The sequence below is a fragment of the Cibotium barometz genome, chromosome 31 (genome assembly GCF_041138505.1).
Source record: "Cibotium barometz isolate CiBa-2024 chromosome 31, ASM4113850v1, whole genome shotgun sequence".
Classification (NCBI taxonomy): Eukaryota; Viridiplantae; Streptophyta; class Polypodiopsida; order Cyatheales; family Cibotiaceae; genus Cibotium; species Cibotium barometz.
The window spans coordinates 23624384-23642501 of NC_141076.1; the positions used below are offsets into that span (position 1 = coordinate 23624384).

General features: G+C 43.6%; 1 protein-coding gene across 4 annotated transcripts; it reads right to left on the reverse strand.

Annotated features, from left to right (window-relative positions):
• Nucleotides 1-258: 258 nt before the first annotated feature.
• Nucleotides 259-17889, reverse strand: LOC147620646 (uncharacterized). 4 transcript variants are annotated; one of them, XM_086824904.1, is made up of 7 exons: nucleotides 17720-17889; nucleotides 17530-17595; nucleotides 17413-17452; nucleotides 17196-17315; nucleotides 1890-1970; nucleotides 891-1049; nucleotides 259-402 (listed from the first exon to the last, which is right to left on the reverse strand). In XM_086824904.1, exons 1-7 carry the CDS (start codon nucleotides 17792-17794, stop codon nucleotides 386-388), a joined length of 558 nt encoding a protein of 185 aa, XP_086681030.1. In that variant the 5' UTR covers nucleotides 17795-17889; the 3' UTR covers nucleotides 259-385. The 4 variants fall into 4 exon arrangements, with proteins under 4 accessions (XP_086681030.1, XP_086681029.1, XP_086681031.1 ...); XM_086824903.1 differs by lacking the exon at nucleotides 259-402 and adding an exon at nucleotides 478-775 and having other exon boundaries at nucleotides 17720-17885; XM_086824905.1 differs by lacking the exons at nucleotides 259-402; nucleotides 17530-17595 and adding an exon at nucleotides 478-775 and having other exon boundaries at nucleotides 17720-17888.
• Between the last annotated feature and the right edge of the window lie 229 nt (nucleotides 17890-18118).

Sequence of the window (18118 nt, forward strand, 5' to 3'; positions counted from 1 at the left end):
TTTCCTTGATAACAGTAGTCACAAACGATACTCAACTAGGCATGGAAGAGAGAGGGAGAGAGGAGAGTGACACAACATTGACTAAGAGATTATGCATGAGAAATGGAAATTTTATTGTAACATCCCTGGTTTTGTTCTTGTTTATTGCATTTGAGTTGCCAATTTGTTTCTGCCTCTTAAGATTGAGGTAAATATAATTTGGTTGATCTGACATTTGTTTTGGCACCCAGTTTTGTTCGCAATTTTCTTGTCTTTGTTGATTACATTTCCGTCGCCAGTTTGTTTAATCTGCATCTTAAGTTTTGTGGTAGGTATAATTTGGTTGATCTCTTTCAGTTTGTACACATTGTTCTATTTCTTGCTAGCTTTTGTGGCCGCTGCTACTTCACATCATGTGGATAACTGCACATACCATAAATCTTCTTGCAATTTTCAAAACACCAATGAAAAAATGCTTTATCAATGAAGACATTTGAAAAAACAAGCAACAGATTCTTCACCCAAAAAAAAAAAATCATCAAGACTAATGAATACAGGAGTGCATGTTAAAGTTGTAAAACGCCTGTGAGAAACTAAAGAGATGATCATGAAGACCCAAACTCATCTCAAATACTCATCAAGCTCTTCTATTTTGTTTTGTTTTTCGAGCCGGGGTCAGAAACGAGCACGCACGTTCTAATACTCATCAAGCTCTTCTATCTGCTGCTAGACACGCACCTTTAACACACATAACTTTACAAGTTCTCGTCCATTAGAGATCTAACTGTCTTCAGCTCTATATCACAATCATGCGCAACATTAGAAACTCTATTGGTAAGAATGCCCAGGCATAATAAGACATGATAATGAACCCAGTGCCCTCGAATCAATAGTTCTTCTTTCCAACTTACCATGCAAAAGGATTTGAAGCTTCTCAGATGTGATGCAGATCAGAACGGAATTTTCTGCGACCGTCGAGCGGCTTGTCTTCTCCTCGGTAGATAGCCTCATGAGAATAGCTTTAGATTCACCCAACCTCACTTGCCACCCACCTACAGAGAGTGCATCAACTGCAAATACAAGAATCAAGAACACAAAAAAATTATCACACACCCTGACCTTCCACATTCTTAAGACAGCTACTGAAAGTAAAGGTACATAAAACATTGTCTGAAATGTGTACTGTTAGTTGTCATAGCATAACACCGACATACACATCTTATCCCAGTGTAGCATTGACTTCATGATAAATGGTAACCTTAACTTCATGAGAGATACCTCACAAAGTTTAATCCGGTACTCTTGAAGAAGCAAATATCTTCAAACGAGTAACTGACACACCGAAGCCTTGAAGCCTTTTACACAGCAATTAAATTCTTAAACACATGGTCCAGCCTTGATGCGCTTGTTTCTGCCCTGCATCTGTCCACCTGCAACACTGCTTTTCTGCCTACTTGTTACCTGTTGAAACTTGAAATGCCTCCTGCCTCTCATCATCTTTCTTCTGCCGTAGCAAAATACTAGCTGGAAAAGTGCACACTAGATGTACATGTGATCACTTCTTACCTCATTTTTGCCTCTTTCTTCCTAGATCATGATGCTGAGGACTTCACCAAAATGCTACCCTGAAGCATGCTACAGCCTCTGTAGGCATTGCATGCAGGTAAAGATAAAGTTGATGTAATGGGCCAAGTGGCTATGTGCCAAAACTGGTAAGGCCCCATCATTTTAGAATGTATGGGTCTTTTACAGGTAAGAAATCAACACAAAGTTAAAATGCATGTTAACAGAATGTGTAATTCTTTGCAGATCCTGCTTTGACGGTTTCCAAGAATAATCTGATTTTACAAAATTCATTGCATTTTGAGAAAAGATTTCAGAAGGTAGACGATTGAAGCGTTTTCTCTTACTTTTCAAACTTCGTTGCAAAAGCTTGTCTTGCAGTTCATCCTTGTTATCTCGGTATGGCCAACACAAAGAATTACTATGTTCTACAACCACATAACTACAGTTAGCAGATAGAATATCAATTGGTCTTTCACATCAGCTCTCTCTCTCTCTCTCCCACCAAGACACCTGAGAGCATGTACAGGGTGGAATAGGGCAGTTAGGGTGGAGCTCTGTGAGCCGCCACACAAGGACATGATCGATAAGTTATTGAGTGTAGATTAGTGTTACATACCTGATGTTAACCGCAGGATTAGCCGGCCTTATCTTGGGTGAGGGGACCCTGAAGATTAGTGCAGCAGGCTAGGGTGTTAATTAGTGTTATCCCATAAGTTACAAATATTTATAGGTCTATAGTGGCTATATAAATGGGGTGAGCCTATTGAGTGGACTATTGTATTCTATCGTGATGTCCAATGACATAGGCGTGTGCCTAGGCCTCGGACACGGTCCACTACGAGCCTTAGCCCTTGCGCTCCAGGGTGGTCTATCGATGCAAACCTACGGTTGAGTGGTGAGCTAGCCTACACGACCCCTACTTTGGAAACTAATCATGTTTGTCCTGTGTTTAAGAAATCTATGGTCATCTAAAGGAGGTCTCTTATATGGAGTATATCCTCGTGGTATGGGACACTAGGAGCTATTGCATGTAGGGTTTCTCGAGCATCTATATTTCTAGTCTAGGTGTTAGTTAATCAAAGGCAAGGAGAGTTGATGATTGTGTCAACTACAAGGAAGGGGGGGAAGAAAGAGATTTGAGGAATGGTTGTTGCTTGTTGGAAAGAAGTGAAAGGTTAAAGAAAAGATTTTAGGGTAAATGGGAAGGCTCGTGTTGATGTTAATCTCTGCGTCATGGAGACGCTGAGTTGGTGTAACTCCCTGCACTTTGGAACACCTGCAAGTATGAGAAATAGTGTGGGGAGGACATAGTTTTATAGGGAGAAAAAGCTGTATTTTGTTTTTAGTTTAAAAAAGCTAGGCTCTTGTGTTTTCAATAAAAATAGGCCTCCCTCCGTTTTTTTAAGCCTTGGCCCTCTTTTTTTTTAAACGATGGCTTCTATCCCCTCCCCTTATGGACCTTGTCTAGGCGCCCATGTACCATAGTCACCAAAAACGAGAAACGGGAACGGAAACGTTTGAGGAATGGAAACAAGGAAACGAGTTTTTAGGCAAACGGCCGTTTCATGTGACAATATCACTTGGAAAACAAGAAACGGCCATGGAAACGGATGGGGTCTTGAAACAGAGAAACGCGTTTCTAGGGACTGAAACGGCCGTTTCCTGTGACTATGCCATGTACGAAAGCTATCTGCTCCAACAGACCCAAAACAGTCGAAATTGCCCCTCTCTTGGCCAAGCCAACTTGGCCGCCACGGACAAACCCCTGAGACTGAGGTCTGATTGTCATCATCTTGGTTGGTATAGATGGCCCCAACCTAGCGTCCCATTGCTTATATAGCAATAACATGGTTATATTAGCCCTTACTTCATTTATAAGCTTTCCTGCTTTATTTATAAGCTTCGAGTCATTATTAGTCCTAGGCTAATTTATAAGCTCTTAGCCAATCTAGACCTCATCCATGCTAGCACCCTTTGTCCATGTGTGAACCCTCCAGGTTCCCACATCCCAACTAAGCCCTAACCCTAACTTGGGTTAGTCCACGTCCCTAGCCCTAACCCTAGGCCTATTGGGATGAAACACATGGACAAATTACCATTTGCTGAAATCTGCAATTAGCCCAACTCGAGAGGTTGGAAAGCCAAACTGGTTGAACTCATGTGGAAATGTGATTTCGAGATCCGTTCCCACAAAGGGACAACTTATCAATTGTTGCAGATGGGCAGAGGTTGATTCTATCTATCTTGTAGAGGTATCGACTAACATTTCTCTCTCTCTTAAGGGGTGTTGCCAAAACAATTCTTATTTTGGCAAAATCTAGCAACTTCCAAGAGGATTCTTATTTTGGTAGCAATGGAGAGGATTTGAGCAGTCCAGATACTAAGATGAGGATTGCAGAGAGAAAAATATTGACTCAGTATTCCATTCTGGATACTAAGGTTTTAGCCAACCTATCTTTCACAAGCTCCAAAATCTCCTAGTAAGACTCCGTCAATCCGTTAGCTTCAGGCACTAAGGACGACGTCTTGGTCAGCAAAGATTGGAACACAACACATCGAACGTCAATTGATTGTAAATCTATGTCTAACCATCCATCTATGGGTGGAATGCACTGGAAAAATTCACCTTAGTTCCAAAGTTATCAAATAATGTCCTCCAGAAATGAATGGTAAACTTGTTAGACATCATCTCCTTGTTGCTGGCTTCATGTTTGGTGTCCTATTTTAGCCTTTAGGGCTAACCATGTTAGCTTGAGGGGTTGGTCACCCCTCACCACACCATTTACCCATATTTATTCCCCATTTTATGGAGTCTTGGGCACTTTTTTCCCTAGTCGTGAGCTATAGTCAGCTGCCTACATCTGGGCATATATATAGCCGGCATACCCCTCACTCTTTTTCATTGCTTAGCATTGTTTGCTACAGTCCCTCACATACGAGGCCTTCTCCCCTCTTGCTCGGGACTTGTATTCTTGGTTGGTGATATTGAGAGCAAGTCTATACCTGTGATTCCTCTCCATCTCTCTCTCTCTCACTCTCTCTCCTATGTTTCCACTTTCCATCTTCTATTGTGCATTCTATCATGGTATCAGAGCGCCGATGAAGATCAGTGTTGGATGCTCCCTCCTCTCCCTCCTCAGGTGGTCATATCTGCGTTTTTCAGCATGTGGACAAATATGCGTTTTTTTTTCTCTCATGTTGCTATTGGTCGCCTGCCTCTTCCAGGCTCTTCTTCTCAGCAGCCCACGGTCTTCCTTCATCGGTTTGACCTCTGAGAACCCCTGTTTTCTGCATTGTTTTCAGGGCAGCAGCACCTAGTGTGCTGCATTTTTTTTACACGTGGTTTTCTACAGCGTTTTTTCAGCCGCATCTACCACCCCTTAGTGCTGGCCACCCGTTCTGTGCAGGACGGCAGCAGCATACTTGCTACGTTTTTTCTCCTACATGTCTCTTTTGATGCTGTTTGCTGATCTGAGGCTTGGTGATACGTATCGCTTTTGCTTTTCCATACTCTGCCCTATCTACTGCCCCGAAAACCTCTGCGTTTTCAGATTTGCAGCCATGGTTGTTGCGTTCTTCTGAATTCATTCTGCTAGTAGCTCTACCTTCACTTGGGCTTCTTCCGTTCGACCCAAAGGTACCTTCTCTTCAGCATTTTTTCCTCATATGGGGTGTGGACACTGGTTGGCCTGAATTTTCAGGTTTGCAGCCCTCTGTTGGTGCTGTGTTTACTTCTCCAGTGGACACAGATCACTCGCAAAGGGGGTCTTTTGTTTGGATTGTGGCTTTGGAGGCAGTTTGGTACTTGAGGAAGACACTGAATTTCTGATTTCAATCAGCGTTTTGCTGATTTTTTCAAGCATCTATACCTGTGCTTTGTTCCTGGCCTTCACACCAGCAGATGCTATACAAGGTCCATGCACAAGGTACTCTAGCTTGAATAACCCCTTTACCACAACTATGTGAACTCATTATAGCTACCCGGTTTCTTCAAGTTCCTTGCCTTTTGTTGGCGGTGGAATGCTGTTTTTTGCTGGACAGCAATGTTTTAGCTACGTTTTACTTCCCAAAGGAGTTTTCTACACTCAAAGGGGGCCCATCTCCAGCTACTTCACTTGAGGATCAGTTTTGGGAGCTTGTTTTGTATCTGTGGAGACAATCTTCTGTGACAGGAATTAATAGATTTTGGAGGAGAGTAGTGATCTTTTCAGAGATCTTGAGCAGATTTTATTTTGTTCGAGCCAGTGTTCTTTGCAGTGTCTGCAAAGAAAGGAGGGTGTTTTGCCTGTGAGGTGTGATCCTTTCACATGGATTACTTGTTTGTTGCTGATTCTTGGGATCTGATTCTACTTATGGAACAGTCTTTTGCTCTCAGTGATGCTTTTGAGGACTTTGTTACCACTACAGTTTATATTCTTGCTTCCATTCCTCATTGGGAGGAGTCTACCTCTGCCTCTCTTTGTGATGCTTCTGAGGATGCCCCTCCCCCTGCCTAATCTGCATTTGGTTTGCTGCGGTGTGCAGCTTTGTTGTTTTGGAGGATGGATTTTTGGACCCGGTGGGATGCTTTGGATCTGTGGTTGCTAATCATGCCTGGGGCATAGTGGCTCTTCCAGAGTTTTTTGGATTTGGATCAGAATCAGGTTGGGCTTGTACCAATTCGACGACATCATTTTTCAGAGGGGGATGTGGAGTCCTTTCATCTTGCGATGCCCACTTCAGTGGAGTGTGCTTATGCACAGCATTGGGCAACTCATGGTACGGAGTTTGAGCAAATGGATCCCCATCTTTTCTACGGAGTCTGTACATCTTGCGATGCCGACCTTTCCAAAGGATGCTTTTGGCAACTCTTGTTACAGAGTTTGTGCAAATAGACTCAGAGGGTTCCAGTGAGGAGCAACCTGCATCTCCCAAGATTGATTATCTACAAGATCTGATCTTGGTTGGTTTTTTCAATGCTTCAGGGCCTGTATCACCGCAAGGAGTTTCTGATCATAAATCGAGTAGTTCTTATGTGCATGGATCAACTTTCAGGACATGTAAGCTACTAGATGCCCATTTTGTTGCAAGACCGCTCCGAGAGTGATGTTACTCGCATCGGTGATCACCTAAAATGGGTCATCCCAAGAGCCTCAGATAATGCAACCTTGAGGTCCTTGAAAGCTTGTAAACCCCAAGGGATATCTTAATCTTTCGCCTCTGAGTCTTGACGCGTTTAAGCAAATCAGTCACAACTGTAGAGACGTTGGAAAACTTGTCGATGTGGGTGGAAAATGCTTGGCAAATACCCACAAACGACCGAATGTCATATGCTATTTTCGAAATCTCTTGATTAAGGATCTCCGCCGCCTTTGCCGGGTCTAATTGGATGCTTGCGGCACTATCCGAGGTAGTGAACCTCGTACAAATAAAATTCCGATTTCTCCTCATTGACATAAAGCTCGTTGCTTTCCAGCAATTTCATCACTTGTTCGACGTCAATGTCGTGCTCCTCTTTCGTAGCTGAGAAAATCAGTATGTTGTCCAAAAAGATGAAGACGCACTTTCCTATCAAGTCCCTAAAAACCCACATCATCATGCAGTTAAACATACTTAGACATTTGTTAATCCAAAAGGCATGACCACGAACTCATAGTGGGCTCGCTAAGTTCAAAATGCGGTTTTGGGGATGCCCCCATCCACAATTCTCACCTAATGGTAGCCACTTTTGAGGTTAATTTTTGAAGAAACCTTCACTCCATTCAACCTCTCTAAGATGTAACCATTCCCATGGCCTTGCTCAGGTGGTATGGAAACTTGCTTTGGGGTTCGGAACCTGGGAGGAGCTCAAATTTATGGTCCTCCGGTCGTGATGGGGAAATCTGGAAGGTCAATTGTTCTAGAACCAGTCATGTGGGGCCTTGTCATTGTCTAGGTGGTCTGAACGTAGATCACCGCAAACTGGGCACCTTTCCGAATCTCTTGTTTAGCCTGTAAATGGCGAATGACTGGAAAGTTGGGTATCCCGGGTTCACACTTAATGATCACTAGGACCTTTGACACATTTCAGGTAATCCAGAACATGTGCTGGTCCCAATCAATGTCTGGGGTGAACTTGTGAAACCATTGGATCCCTAAGATTATGCCTACACCTACAAGAGGGGCAACCATGAAATCACACACAAACTATGTGCCCTGCATGACTAATTTAGCCCGACGAGCTTCAAACTTTATGCTTGTTGTCATGCCCATGCTAAATCCCTCCACTTTTTTATCGACCGAGGTCAATGAGGAATAGGCTCACCAAGTGACCTATTCCCTGACCACGTCTTCTGTACTACCGCTATCAAACAAGACAACGACTCTCTGGCCACCTATGTAGCCAAAAGTCTTGAGCAATTCGTTTTGCTCATACTCCAGGTCATGGTTGTCCTTCAGCCTATCGTCGAGCTCTCGGCTGCAATGGCGCCAACCAAAGGTGTGGGAGTTCAAGAACTAGCGACAACCTAGGGAGTCGGTGTGTGAGGCTGGCTCACCACAACAGCTGTCAAGGTTGGGGTGGTGGTCTAATCAGGGATCTTCTTAGGACAATCCTTAAAAGTGTGTCCTTTCGTATGACAAAAGAAACACCGCCCCTCCTTGTACTGTTCACGCTCTTCAAAACTAGCCTTACCACCTATCTTGCAAGCCAGAGCCTTCTGATCTAAAGTAAGGCGAGGTCTGTTGTTTTGAGTTCTTGGAGCCGAAGGCTCTCAAGGTAGACACTAACTGGATCTGGTTCTGGCCCTTGCCAAAGGATGTGGCTACTTCGGGTCAAGAGATCTTTGGTTTTCCGTTGTTATACTTCATCTCAGCACTTTGCGCAATCGAAAGTGCCCGATCAAAAGTTTCCAATTCGAACATGCACACATCCCACTAGATTTGCATGTCCAAACTGTAGAGGAATTGATCTCTTTTGTCTGCATCCAATTTCTACAACTATAAAGCCGTGTGAGTGACTTTGTTTGCAAATTGGAGGACAGGCAGCGCGTTCTGGCACAATCCCCGATACTCATCCTCGAGTCGCTTAAGATAATGAGGTAGTAGAAACAGCTTCTTGAGGTCAATGACAAATTGGTCCCATCGGTAGTACGCAACTCCGTAGTTGAAATTGACTTGGGCTCGATGAGTCCATCATGAGATGGTTTCCCCCTCCATGTAGCAACTAGCTAACACCACCTTCTCTATGTCTGACTTCCTACTAGCAACAAAGTAGGCCTTGCATCCAGAAGTACAAGTTATCTGCTCCACGTGTCATCATCGGTCGTGTAGTGCGGCAACGCGGGCTGCCACCTGTGTTCAAAGCTCCACCTCCCGTACTTGCAATTCATGTAACACACGGGAATGTTGTGTTAACTCCTCAATGGAGATAGCCAAAGCTTGGATCTCGGCAAGGATCTCGGTGACGACTGGCGAAAGGAGACTACATCGGGGGAGGGGGAGGAAAAAGCCATTGGGGCCAATGGTGCTAGATCGGTTCATCGCCCTCTCTAGTGAGGAAAGGTTGTGAGTTGGCTTAAGTAGTATTGTAACAGGTGGAAGCTTACAAACAAGATTATACTTTAGATAACGAATATTCAGCACCTTGATTCCTGACGATTGCACAATGTAGCGGAAATGAGAGTGCAAGATAGAGGGATAGAGAGAGAGAGAGAGAAAGACAAAGAGAGAGAGAGAGAGAGAGAGAGAGAGAGAGAGAGAGAGAAGAAGCACAATAAAGACACGGTACACCTGATTGGGTCCCAAATACCCTTGGTGTATTTGCCTTATTGAATGATGAGAAAAACAACTGAAATCTGGAGGCACAACCTGGCTGTAAATCTGCAGCCTGAGATGCCTAACTCTTGACCTTCAAGTTCACCTTTCCTTGGGAATTCCCTTGGCTGTCCTGGCCCTTGAATACCTTCAACACTTTGTGAATATAAGATGTCTAAATGACTAACTAGCCCATGCTTTTACAGGCTCAACATATGCTGGTCGGTGGTCTATAACAGCTGTCAAACAGTTCATTTATTGCCCATGATATGTTTTGGTCAACCCAATGATAGGCGCCTGTTTCATAAACTGGCCACTGCCTTGCTGCCTGCTGCTGGCCCTGCATGGCCTAGCCGCCTGGCTGTGCAAGCCTCTAGGGCTGGCCGACTGGGCCACAGCCCCTTGGCTGGCTGCCATGCTGCCCAAGCCTCCTAGAGCTGGCCAACAAGGCCTATGCCCTATAAGGCTGGCCACTATGTGCTATGGGTCTTGTTGGCCATAGCCATGGCCCATGGGCTGCCCCACATGGCCCAAAGAGTAGGGTACCACCCTACACTCCATGCACATGCAACTACATGCTTTCTCAGGTGCCTGGCATCTGGCTACAAGCCTAATGCCCAGAAACACCTATCATCATTCCAAAGGGCGACTCACATTACGGACAAGCACTGCTTCATGTGCAGGACTTGCACACCTGACAAAGACCATGTATGCGACTTGTACACTTGACCTTGGACGCTTAGATAGAACCCTCGCTGACTCATCCTGGATTGGGTGAAACTCGCTGCAGTTGCTTAACAAACTATTCACTACTAATCACACTTAACCAACTTTAATCACTGCTGAATTTTGAAGCAAACCGTTCAGAATTTTCAGCAATCACTTGAGAGAGAGAAGAATAAAAGAGAGAAAGCCAACACAACACAGACCCGGAACGGCCAGGCCCCTTCACAAGAATATAGATTATTCCTCCAAAAATTTTACGAAGTGCATTGGCTAATTAAATTCAGCATGGTATCACCATCAAACAAGACTGCAAACAAATGTATTGGAATCTCTTAATTTGTACGTGATGGCTTACCATACACGCACAAGAGTTGGACAAACTCACCCGTCTTTGTGCCACCCCAATGGCCTTCCAATGGGTCACACAACCAATTGTCTTCTCTTGTGTTTTGGATGCACACAAGAGTGTAGTCCTTCGAAGAAGAATTTAGCTAGCTTTTCTTCAAAGGCTTTGAAACACTTTCCCGCATACACTTGCGCAGCACCTCCGCAGCACCTCCGCCACGAAGTGATGGTCTTCTCTTTTGCAAAAGAATCTCCACACTTGATAGAGTAGCTTTAGCATCCTTGTCTTCTTGCTCTCAAGCTCTAAGAGTTGTTTCTCTCTCTCACAAAATGATTATGAAGTTCTTGCCCCTCCTCTCACATGTGTAATGAGGGTAGCTAGCCTCTTTTTATAGTGAAGTTCTTTCCCCTTTTCAAAAATAGAAAGAGATATATATACCTAGATGAATCCAGGAACATGCACAAATTCACCTTTTAGGAACGTGCATGTTGGTAGTCAACCCACAAGACTATACAACTATCAACTCCATTATGCATAGTATGGACTACATCCCTACTAACGTCATTAGTGCCCAATAGTGGGTGTAGAACTCTGTATCAAGATATGCTCTCACACACATGAGCATATATTCACACAAAGCCCTTCGTACTGAGTTTTTGTTAAACCTCCGGAGATGCAGGGCAGACTCAGCCATAATGAAGCCTAGCACTAAGGGAAGTGGCAAATAGAAAGAATTAGTACAGCAAATAAGTAGTTGATAGGGCAAATGCACCGCTAAAGATAGAAAGAATAAGCACAATATCAACTGGCCGCAACTCGGACGAAAACTTCACAATGTGAAATCTGCATGTCCGCTAATACGACTGAATTATATACCTAGATGAATCCAGGAACATGCCCAAATTCACCTTTTAGGAACGTGCATGTTATATACTCATGGTATCTCCCTCTTGAAAATAGAAAGAGAGGGTTTCTAAAAGTGCACTTCCTTTTTGAAAATAGAAAGAATGAGTGTGCATGAGAAACTTTCTTAATAGTTCTCTCCTCAAAATAGAAAGAGAGAGTAAAATTGAAAGTCATGGTTCTTCACAAGTAAAGAGTTGAAGAAACTCACCCGTCTGTGTGCCACCCCAATGGCCTTCCAATGGGTCACACAACCGATTGTCTTCTCTTGTGTTTTGGATGCACACAAGAGTGTAGTCCTTCGAAGAAGAATTTAGCTAGCTTTTCTTCAAAGGCTTTGAAACACTCTCCCACATACACTTGCGCAGCACCTCCACCACGAAGTGATGGTCTTCTCTTTTGCAAAAGAATCTCCACACTTGGTAGAGTAGCTTTAGCCTCCTTGTCTTCTTGCTCTCAAGCTCTAAGTGTTGTTTCTCTCTCTCACAAAATGATTATGAAGTTCTTGCCTCTCCTCTCACATGTATAATGAGGGTAGCTAGCCTCTTTTTATAGTGAAGTTCTTTCCCCTTTTCAAAAATAGAAAGAGATAGTCTAAAAGTGCATCTCCCTCTTGAAAATAGAAAGAGATAGAAAGAGATGGTTTCTAAAAGTGCATTTCCTTTTTGAAAATAGAAAAAATGAGTGTGCATGAGAAACTTTCTTAATAGTTCTCTCCTCAAAATAGAAAGAGATAGTCTACTCTTCTTTTTTAACATAGAAAGTCATGGTTCTTCACAAGTAACTTTTCCCCTTCAAGAACTAGAAAGAGATACTAAAAACTAAACTTCTAAACGAGGCACCACATCATCATTTTTTTTCCCTTTTTTGCTTTGAGGGTTTTCGGTTGATGTACTTGCCGGTACAGGTTTGGTACATCATTTGTGAGCAATTGGTACTGTTGTACAGTACTTTGGAAGGGCAACAGAGCACATTTAAGGTGCTGTCCTAAATCTGCAGCAACCAGATTTTGGTGATTTCATCACATAAAGTGGGAGAAAAGTTGCATTCGTGCTTCCGCAGTGGGAGATAAAGCTTGGGAGAACAACTGTGAGCACTTTGTGTGCTTTTGGTGCAGTGTTTGCACATTTTGCAGGGAGTCAGGCATTGACAGGTTGCATATTGCTATGGCAACCACAGGTGAGAGCTCTTCATTGCTTCACATCAAGAAGCTTGAAGGCTCGCATAATTATGATATTTGGCAAACCCAGTGCTACAATGTGTTGCTCCAGAAGAAGCAGCACAAGCCTATCAAAGAAAGGGGTGTAATGCCCGCTTCTCTTACTTCTGAAGAGTGGGAAGATATGGATGAGCTGGCAAGATCTACTATCATGTTATCTGTGTCAGACTCTTTACTTTTCAGCATTCGTGAAGAGAAGACAGCTTGGGGAATGTGGCAGAGATTGCAGGACTTGTATGCCCAACAAAGTGCCTCAAGCAAAGTGTATTGGTTGAAGAAACTCATAGGTCTTCAGATGAAGGAAGGGGCGTCTATGACAGCCCATCTAAATGAGTTTAATGGTATTGTCCGCCAGGTCATTAATCAAAAGTTGGCAATGGACGATGAGTTCAAAGCCACTTTTCTGTTATGCACCTTGCCAGAGAGTTAGGACACATTCAGGACAGCCACTAGCAATTCGCATGCTATGCTGTCATATGCAGATGTTGAGAGTGCTCTTCTTCGAGAAGAGATGAACAAGAAAAACAACTCTGTTGGAAAGTCCAATGCAATGAATGCACGTGGGAGATCCCAGCAAAGGGGAAAAAGCCAAGAAAGGAGGAGGAGCAAGTCTCGCTCCAAAAAGGATTTGGAATGCCATTATTGTGGCAAGAAGGGACACATTAAAAAGCAATGCTACAAATGGAAAAATGATCAAAAAGAAAAGGGAAAAGGCAAAGACAAAGACAAAGATGAAGCCAAAGATGTAAAGCCAAAGGGCAAAAGTGGAGTCAAGATTGAAGAAATCAATGTGTCACATGCAGGTGGCAGTGAGGATGAGGTCCTATTTACGTCTTCACTTGATGCCCATTCACTTCTTACAGGTGGTCATGGTATGCACTCATGGATCATTGATTCAGGTGCCTCCTTTCATGTCACAGGTTGCAGAGACTTGTTTGTCAGGTATACTGCTGGCAATGAAGGAGTGGTTTATTTGGGTGATAACCATGCATGCAAGATTCTTGGCAGAGGTGATGTGAGGCTTGTGTTTTCAGATGGCTCACAGCTTATGCTCCATGATGTCAGGCATGTGCCTGAGATCAAGAAGAATCTGCTTTCTACTGGACAGCTTGATGATGCTGATTATGTTACCACATTTGGTCGTGGAAAGTGGAAAATTAGTAAGGGCTCACTGGTTGTTGCCAGAGGCTCTAAGGTGGACACTCTTTATTTCATGCATGCAGGTGTTTGTCACCATGCTACTGTAAATGCAACCGAGCTGCCGGAAATTTCCATGTGGCATAGCCGGTTGGGACACATGAGTGTCAAAGGAATGGAGCAATTGTCTCGTTTGGGTTACTTGCCTTCTCTAAAGTTTTCAAGTTTTCACTTTTGTGAGCATTGTATATATGGCAAGCAACTCCAGTGCCCCCACAAGAAAGCTCTTGGACAGAAAGATGCTCAGTTAGAGCTTGTGCATACAGATGTATATGAGATGCCTCAGCTTTCTTTAGGAGGGGCAAAATATTTTGTGTCTTTTATAGATGATGCCACACGCAAGGTGTGGGTTTATCCTCTTCGTTTGAAGAGTGATACATTCTCAGTGTTTCAGAAGTTTGTTGCTCTTGTTGAGAATCAAACTGGCAAAACACTGAAGGCTTTGCGTTCCGACAATGGTGGAGAGTATATGTCCAAACAGTTTCAGGACTTTTGTGATGCTAAAGGCATCAAGAGGGAGCTCTCTACTCCTTATGATCCTCCACAAAACGGGACAGCAGAGAGGATGAGCAGGACCATACAGGAGAAGGTCCGTTCTATGTTGTCACATGCTGCATTACCTCATGGTTTTTGGGCTGAAGCTGTTATGACAGCCGTTCATCTAATAAACAGGTCACCTAGCACGAGGCTTGGTGGGAAAGTGCCAGAAGAAGTATGGACAGGGAAGCCTCCGTCATACAAGCACTTGAGAGTGTTTGGTTGCGTTGCGTACGTGCACATACGCAGGGAAATGCGCACCAAACTTGATCCTAAGTCTCACAAATGCATATTCCTAGGATATGGTGACAGAGGTGAAATGGGGTATAGACTTTGGGATCCCGTGAATAGAAAGATTATACGCAGCAATGATGTCATTTTTGATGAAACATGCATGTATAAGGAGCCTGCAAGGCAACAGGAGCCTAGCAGAGTCATCTTTGATGATGATGGACATCATGGACAACAACCAAGGGCTGTAAATCAGCCATTACAGCAGGAAAACCAGCCCTTAAATGGTGCTGAAAATGGTCCAAATGGACAGCCAGAGATGGCAGAAGATATCCCTATGGATATACCACAGTTGGAGGAGTTACCGGGCATGATATTTCAGCCTTATGGCATGGAACAGGAGCCACCAATGGGTGATATGCAGGCTGGACAGCAACCTGCAAATGATGGTCAGTGCAATATACATGTGTGATAGGGGAGTCACACACTCAACATCATGAGTTGACTTATCCCCACAACTCTCTCTCTCTCTCTCCCTTGTTCTTCTCTGTGTATGTCTCCCACATGAATCTCTAACCCTAATCCTGTTTCTCCCATTCACTTCTTAACATCAACAAAATAAGCTTCGAATTGATGCAACCAAGAATAAAGGGTCGTGGAATCGAGTTTACCATTATACTTATTGAAGTTCATTCTCTACGTAGGATGACTCGAGAAAGAAGCTGGTGTCGCTCTTGCATCTAACGCCCCAAGAAATCTTCCGTGCTCCATACGTTGTCTGGCGTCTTCTTGTATGGCAGCATGGAATACTGCCACACAAGATACCATCAATCGAATCTCCAATGCTCACATCTGCAACTCGAGTGGCAAACTCAATTGCAGTAGTAACCCTTCAAGAGGGTTAACCAAATGAGGATCTACTATCGGGTTTTGGAAAAAAGAGGGGGAGAGAGAGGAGACCAAGAAAAAGGGACTTGAGTGTGGGTTCTTTCTTCCAGGGCCAAGAACTGTGCCTTCTTCTCTTCCAACTTGGTGTTCAGGTTTGAGAGTGCTCGCATCATAGTCTGGAACATCTCGAGCACATACGTCTACCGTCCCCAAAGGACTACCTGGTGCTCCTTGTTCTGGAGTTCTTTGTTCTCTCTCTTCGTCCAAGTTCGCCATGGTGGGAATAATGACATACTTTCCGAACCACAACAAAACCATCCACTATGCGTTTGGGAGACTTTCCGGAGGCTAAAAACCAACCATCCTTCAAGGGATAGGAATCACACCGAAAGGGATGGTCCTCACGAGTCTAGAAAACAACCAGACAAGCCCCCAAAAAAAAAACACGTTCTTTTTTTCTAGTTTTCTAGCTAGATCTTTCTTCTTCCACTTTCACACTGGAAGAAGGCGGCTCTGATACCAATGTAACATGTGGATGGCCCTAGGATGCTGCTCGGTGGAAGAAAACACGGGTCGGCCGTTTGTTTTATCTTCCACAACCAAAAAATCATGCATTTAAACATGCTTTTCCGCCAGAGCCACGCTTGAAACAATGTAAGAGGGTCTGTCCTGGAACCATAATTTCACCTTTGTCCACTATGTCTGGTTCCTCTTTATCGTGGACATCGGAGAGAGAAGGACTAATAAAAGGCTCAACCAACTGACGTAGAACACATCATGCATGGTCCAACTGGGAGGTCGCTTCAGATTCAGCCTACTGATTAGGAACACTAATGAATAGACAGCACAGAGAAGAGAGAGATGAATTGCATTTTCACTATGGTACAAAAAGATGTATACTATTGTACAACTTCCATGGCCTTGGTCTTCCAAAAGTGGATTGAATTCTTGACCAAAAGACTATCTAAAGACAGACTATGGCCTACCCCTTAGGTAGGGGTCAGACGAACTAATGACTATGACTTGCTATTTATAGCTCCTAGGCTGCACTGCCCCTGTACCAAACAGGCTGCTGTTGGCCAGCAGAAATGAGCACAAAAATCATTAAATATCATTACATGCTGCTGAGTTTGTCTATTTGATGCTCCTGACTTGACCGACTGAGGGGCTGCCTTTGGGGACTTCTACTGTACCTGCTGGAGCCTGTTACGTACTCTAAACTGCTACCTAATCAGGGATTAAACCATGTCCACGTGTGTGCACGTGACACATAGCCAACGCTATTCAGCTGTTTGCATCAAACACACCATTGACAACAATGTTGGAAGGCACTGGCAAGCAAGTTGACAAAGGGGAATGTTACATCACATTAAGCTTAGCCGTAGTTACAAAATGTCCTATCTGGAAGTAAATGAAGAGATCAAGAATGCCACCATTAAAGGCAGTTGTGTCATTGTCATTGCAGTTAACAAGCTCTTTCTAGTGCTGCAACCTTTAACATTCATCGGCTTGATCCTGTTCGTGCCTGTAAAATGCAACTAGCCCTATGATGTGGTGGCCTTGGGATCTATTTTTGTTTTCCTCTTCAAAACATTTTGAGAATGTTGTTTGCATTATGTTGAAACCTTTTGACAAAGATCTCCTCTCTCCACATTGTTCCATCTACCAGAGCAGTATTTTGAGGGTACAAGTAACAGTGATTTGTAACCTTTTCATTTTATACAAAAACAACATTACGGGTCACTTTTGATGATACGAATACCGATTACTTTCTTTACCCATAAACCCAATCATCCATCAGCTTTGATGAGGAAGTTGAGTAAAACTGACCTTTGGGCAAACCAAGCTGCTGTAACTCCTTTGACAACGTATTCTCGTTCAAATCAAATTTGGTAGCACTTGTTATAATGAATTGAACCAGCGCAATACATGCTTTAATGTCTGATGCTCCTGCAGCAGCAAACAAAAGGTTGGGAGGGACTGTATAGATAATAGCAAGCAGAAAGTGCTTGTAACGAGGCAGCGTTGAGGGTTCTACTAAAGCTACCTATGGAAGAATCCGCCGTCAGTGTCGCCAGTCTGCCGTACTGTATATATGAATGAAGGTTAAACATAAGTATTTATAACATCACACCACAAGCAGACATAGCAACTCAACACCTACATCGAAAGCCCCTTCCAGAATGTGGCGTATGACGTGCACTGCCAGTAGCTTTGTCCTCACGGAAGACTGATGGCACCAATATATACCCCCCCCAAAAAAAAAACACACAAAACTCCTTTTTAAATTTTTTATTAAAAAAACTCATCTGATATACAAATAATGCACACACGGAATGCGTTGAGAGGAGTACCAGTTTCGAGAGCGTAGCAATCTCCGCGAGTATCCAGTCGGGAGCATCCAAGCCCCCGCACAAGAAAAACTTCATCTCGTACAAATTGACGAGGGGAAAGACATATATATAGTTTTTTGTTTTTTATTCCATGTTTTCCAGCACACTGGAGAGACACACACTTACATATTAACAAATGACAACCAAGGCAGAAGGAGAGGAGACCAAAATGTATATATATATATACCAGCAGTGAGGTGGAGCAATTGGTGAATCATGTGTGTGTTTGGGATAAGGTCTCGTGATCGAGTCTATCACGAGTCTTACTTCCAGCTCTCATCCGTAAGGACACACACAGCTTGGTACAAATAAAAATCTCGCATTACCAAAAAAAAATCTTAGATTTCTAAAAAATAAGAG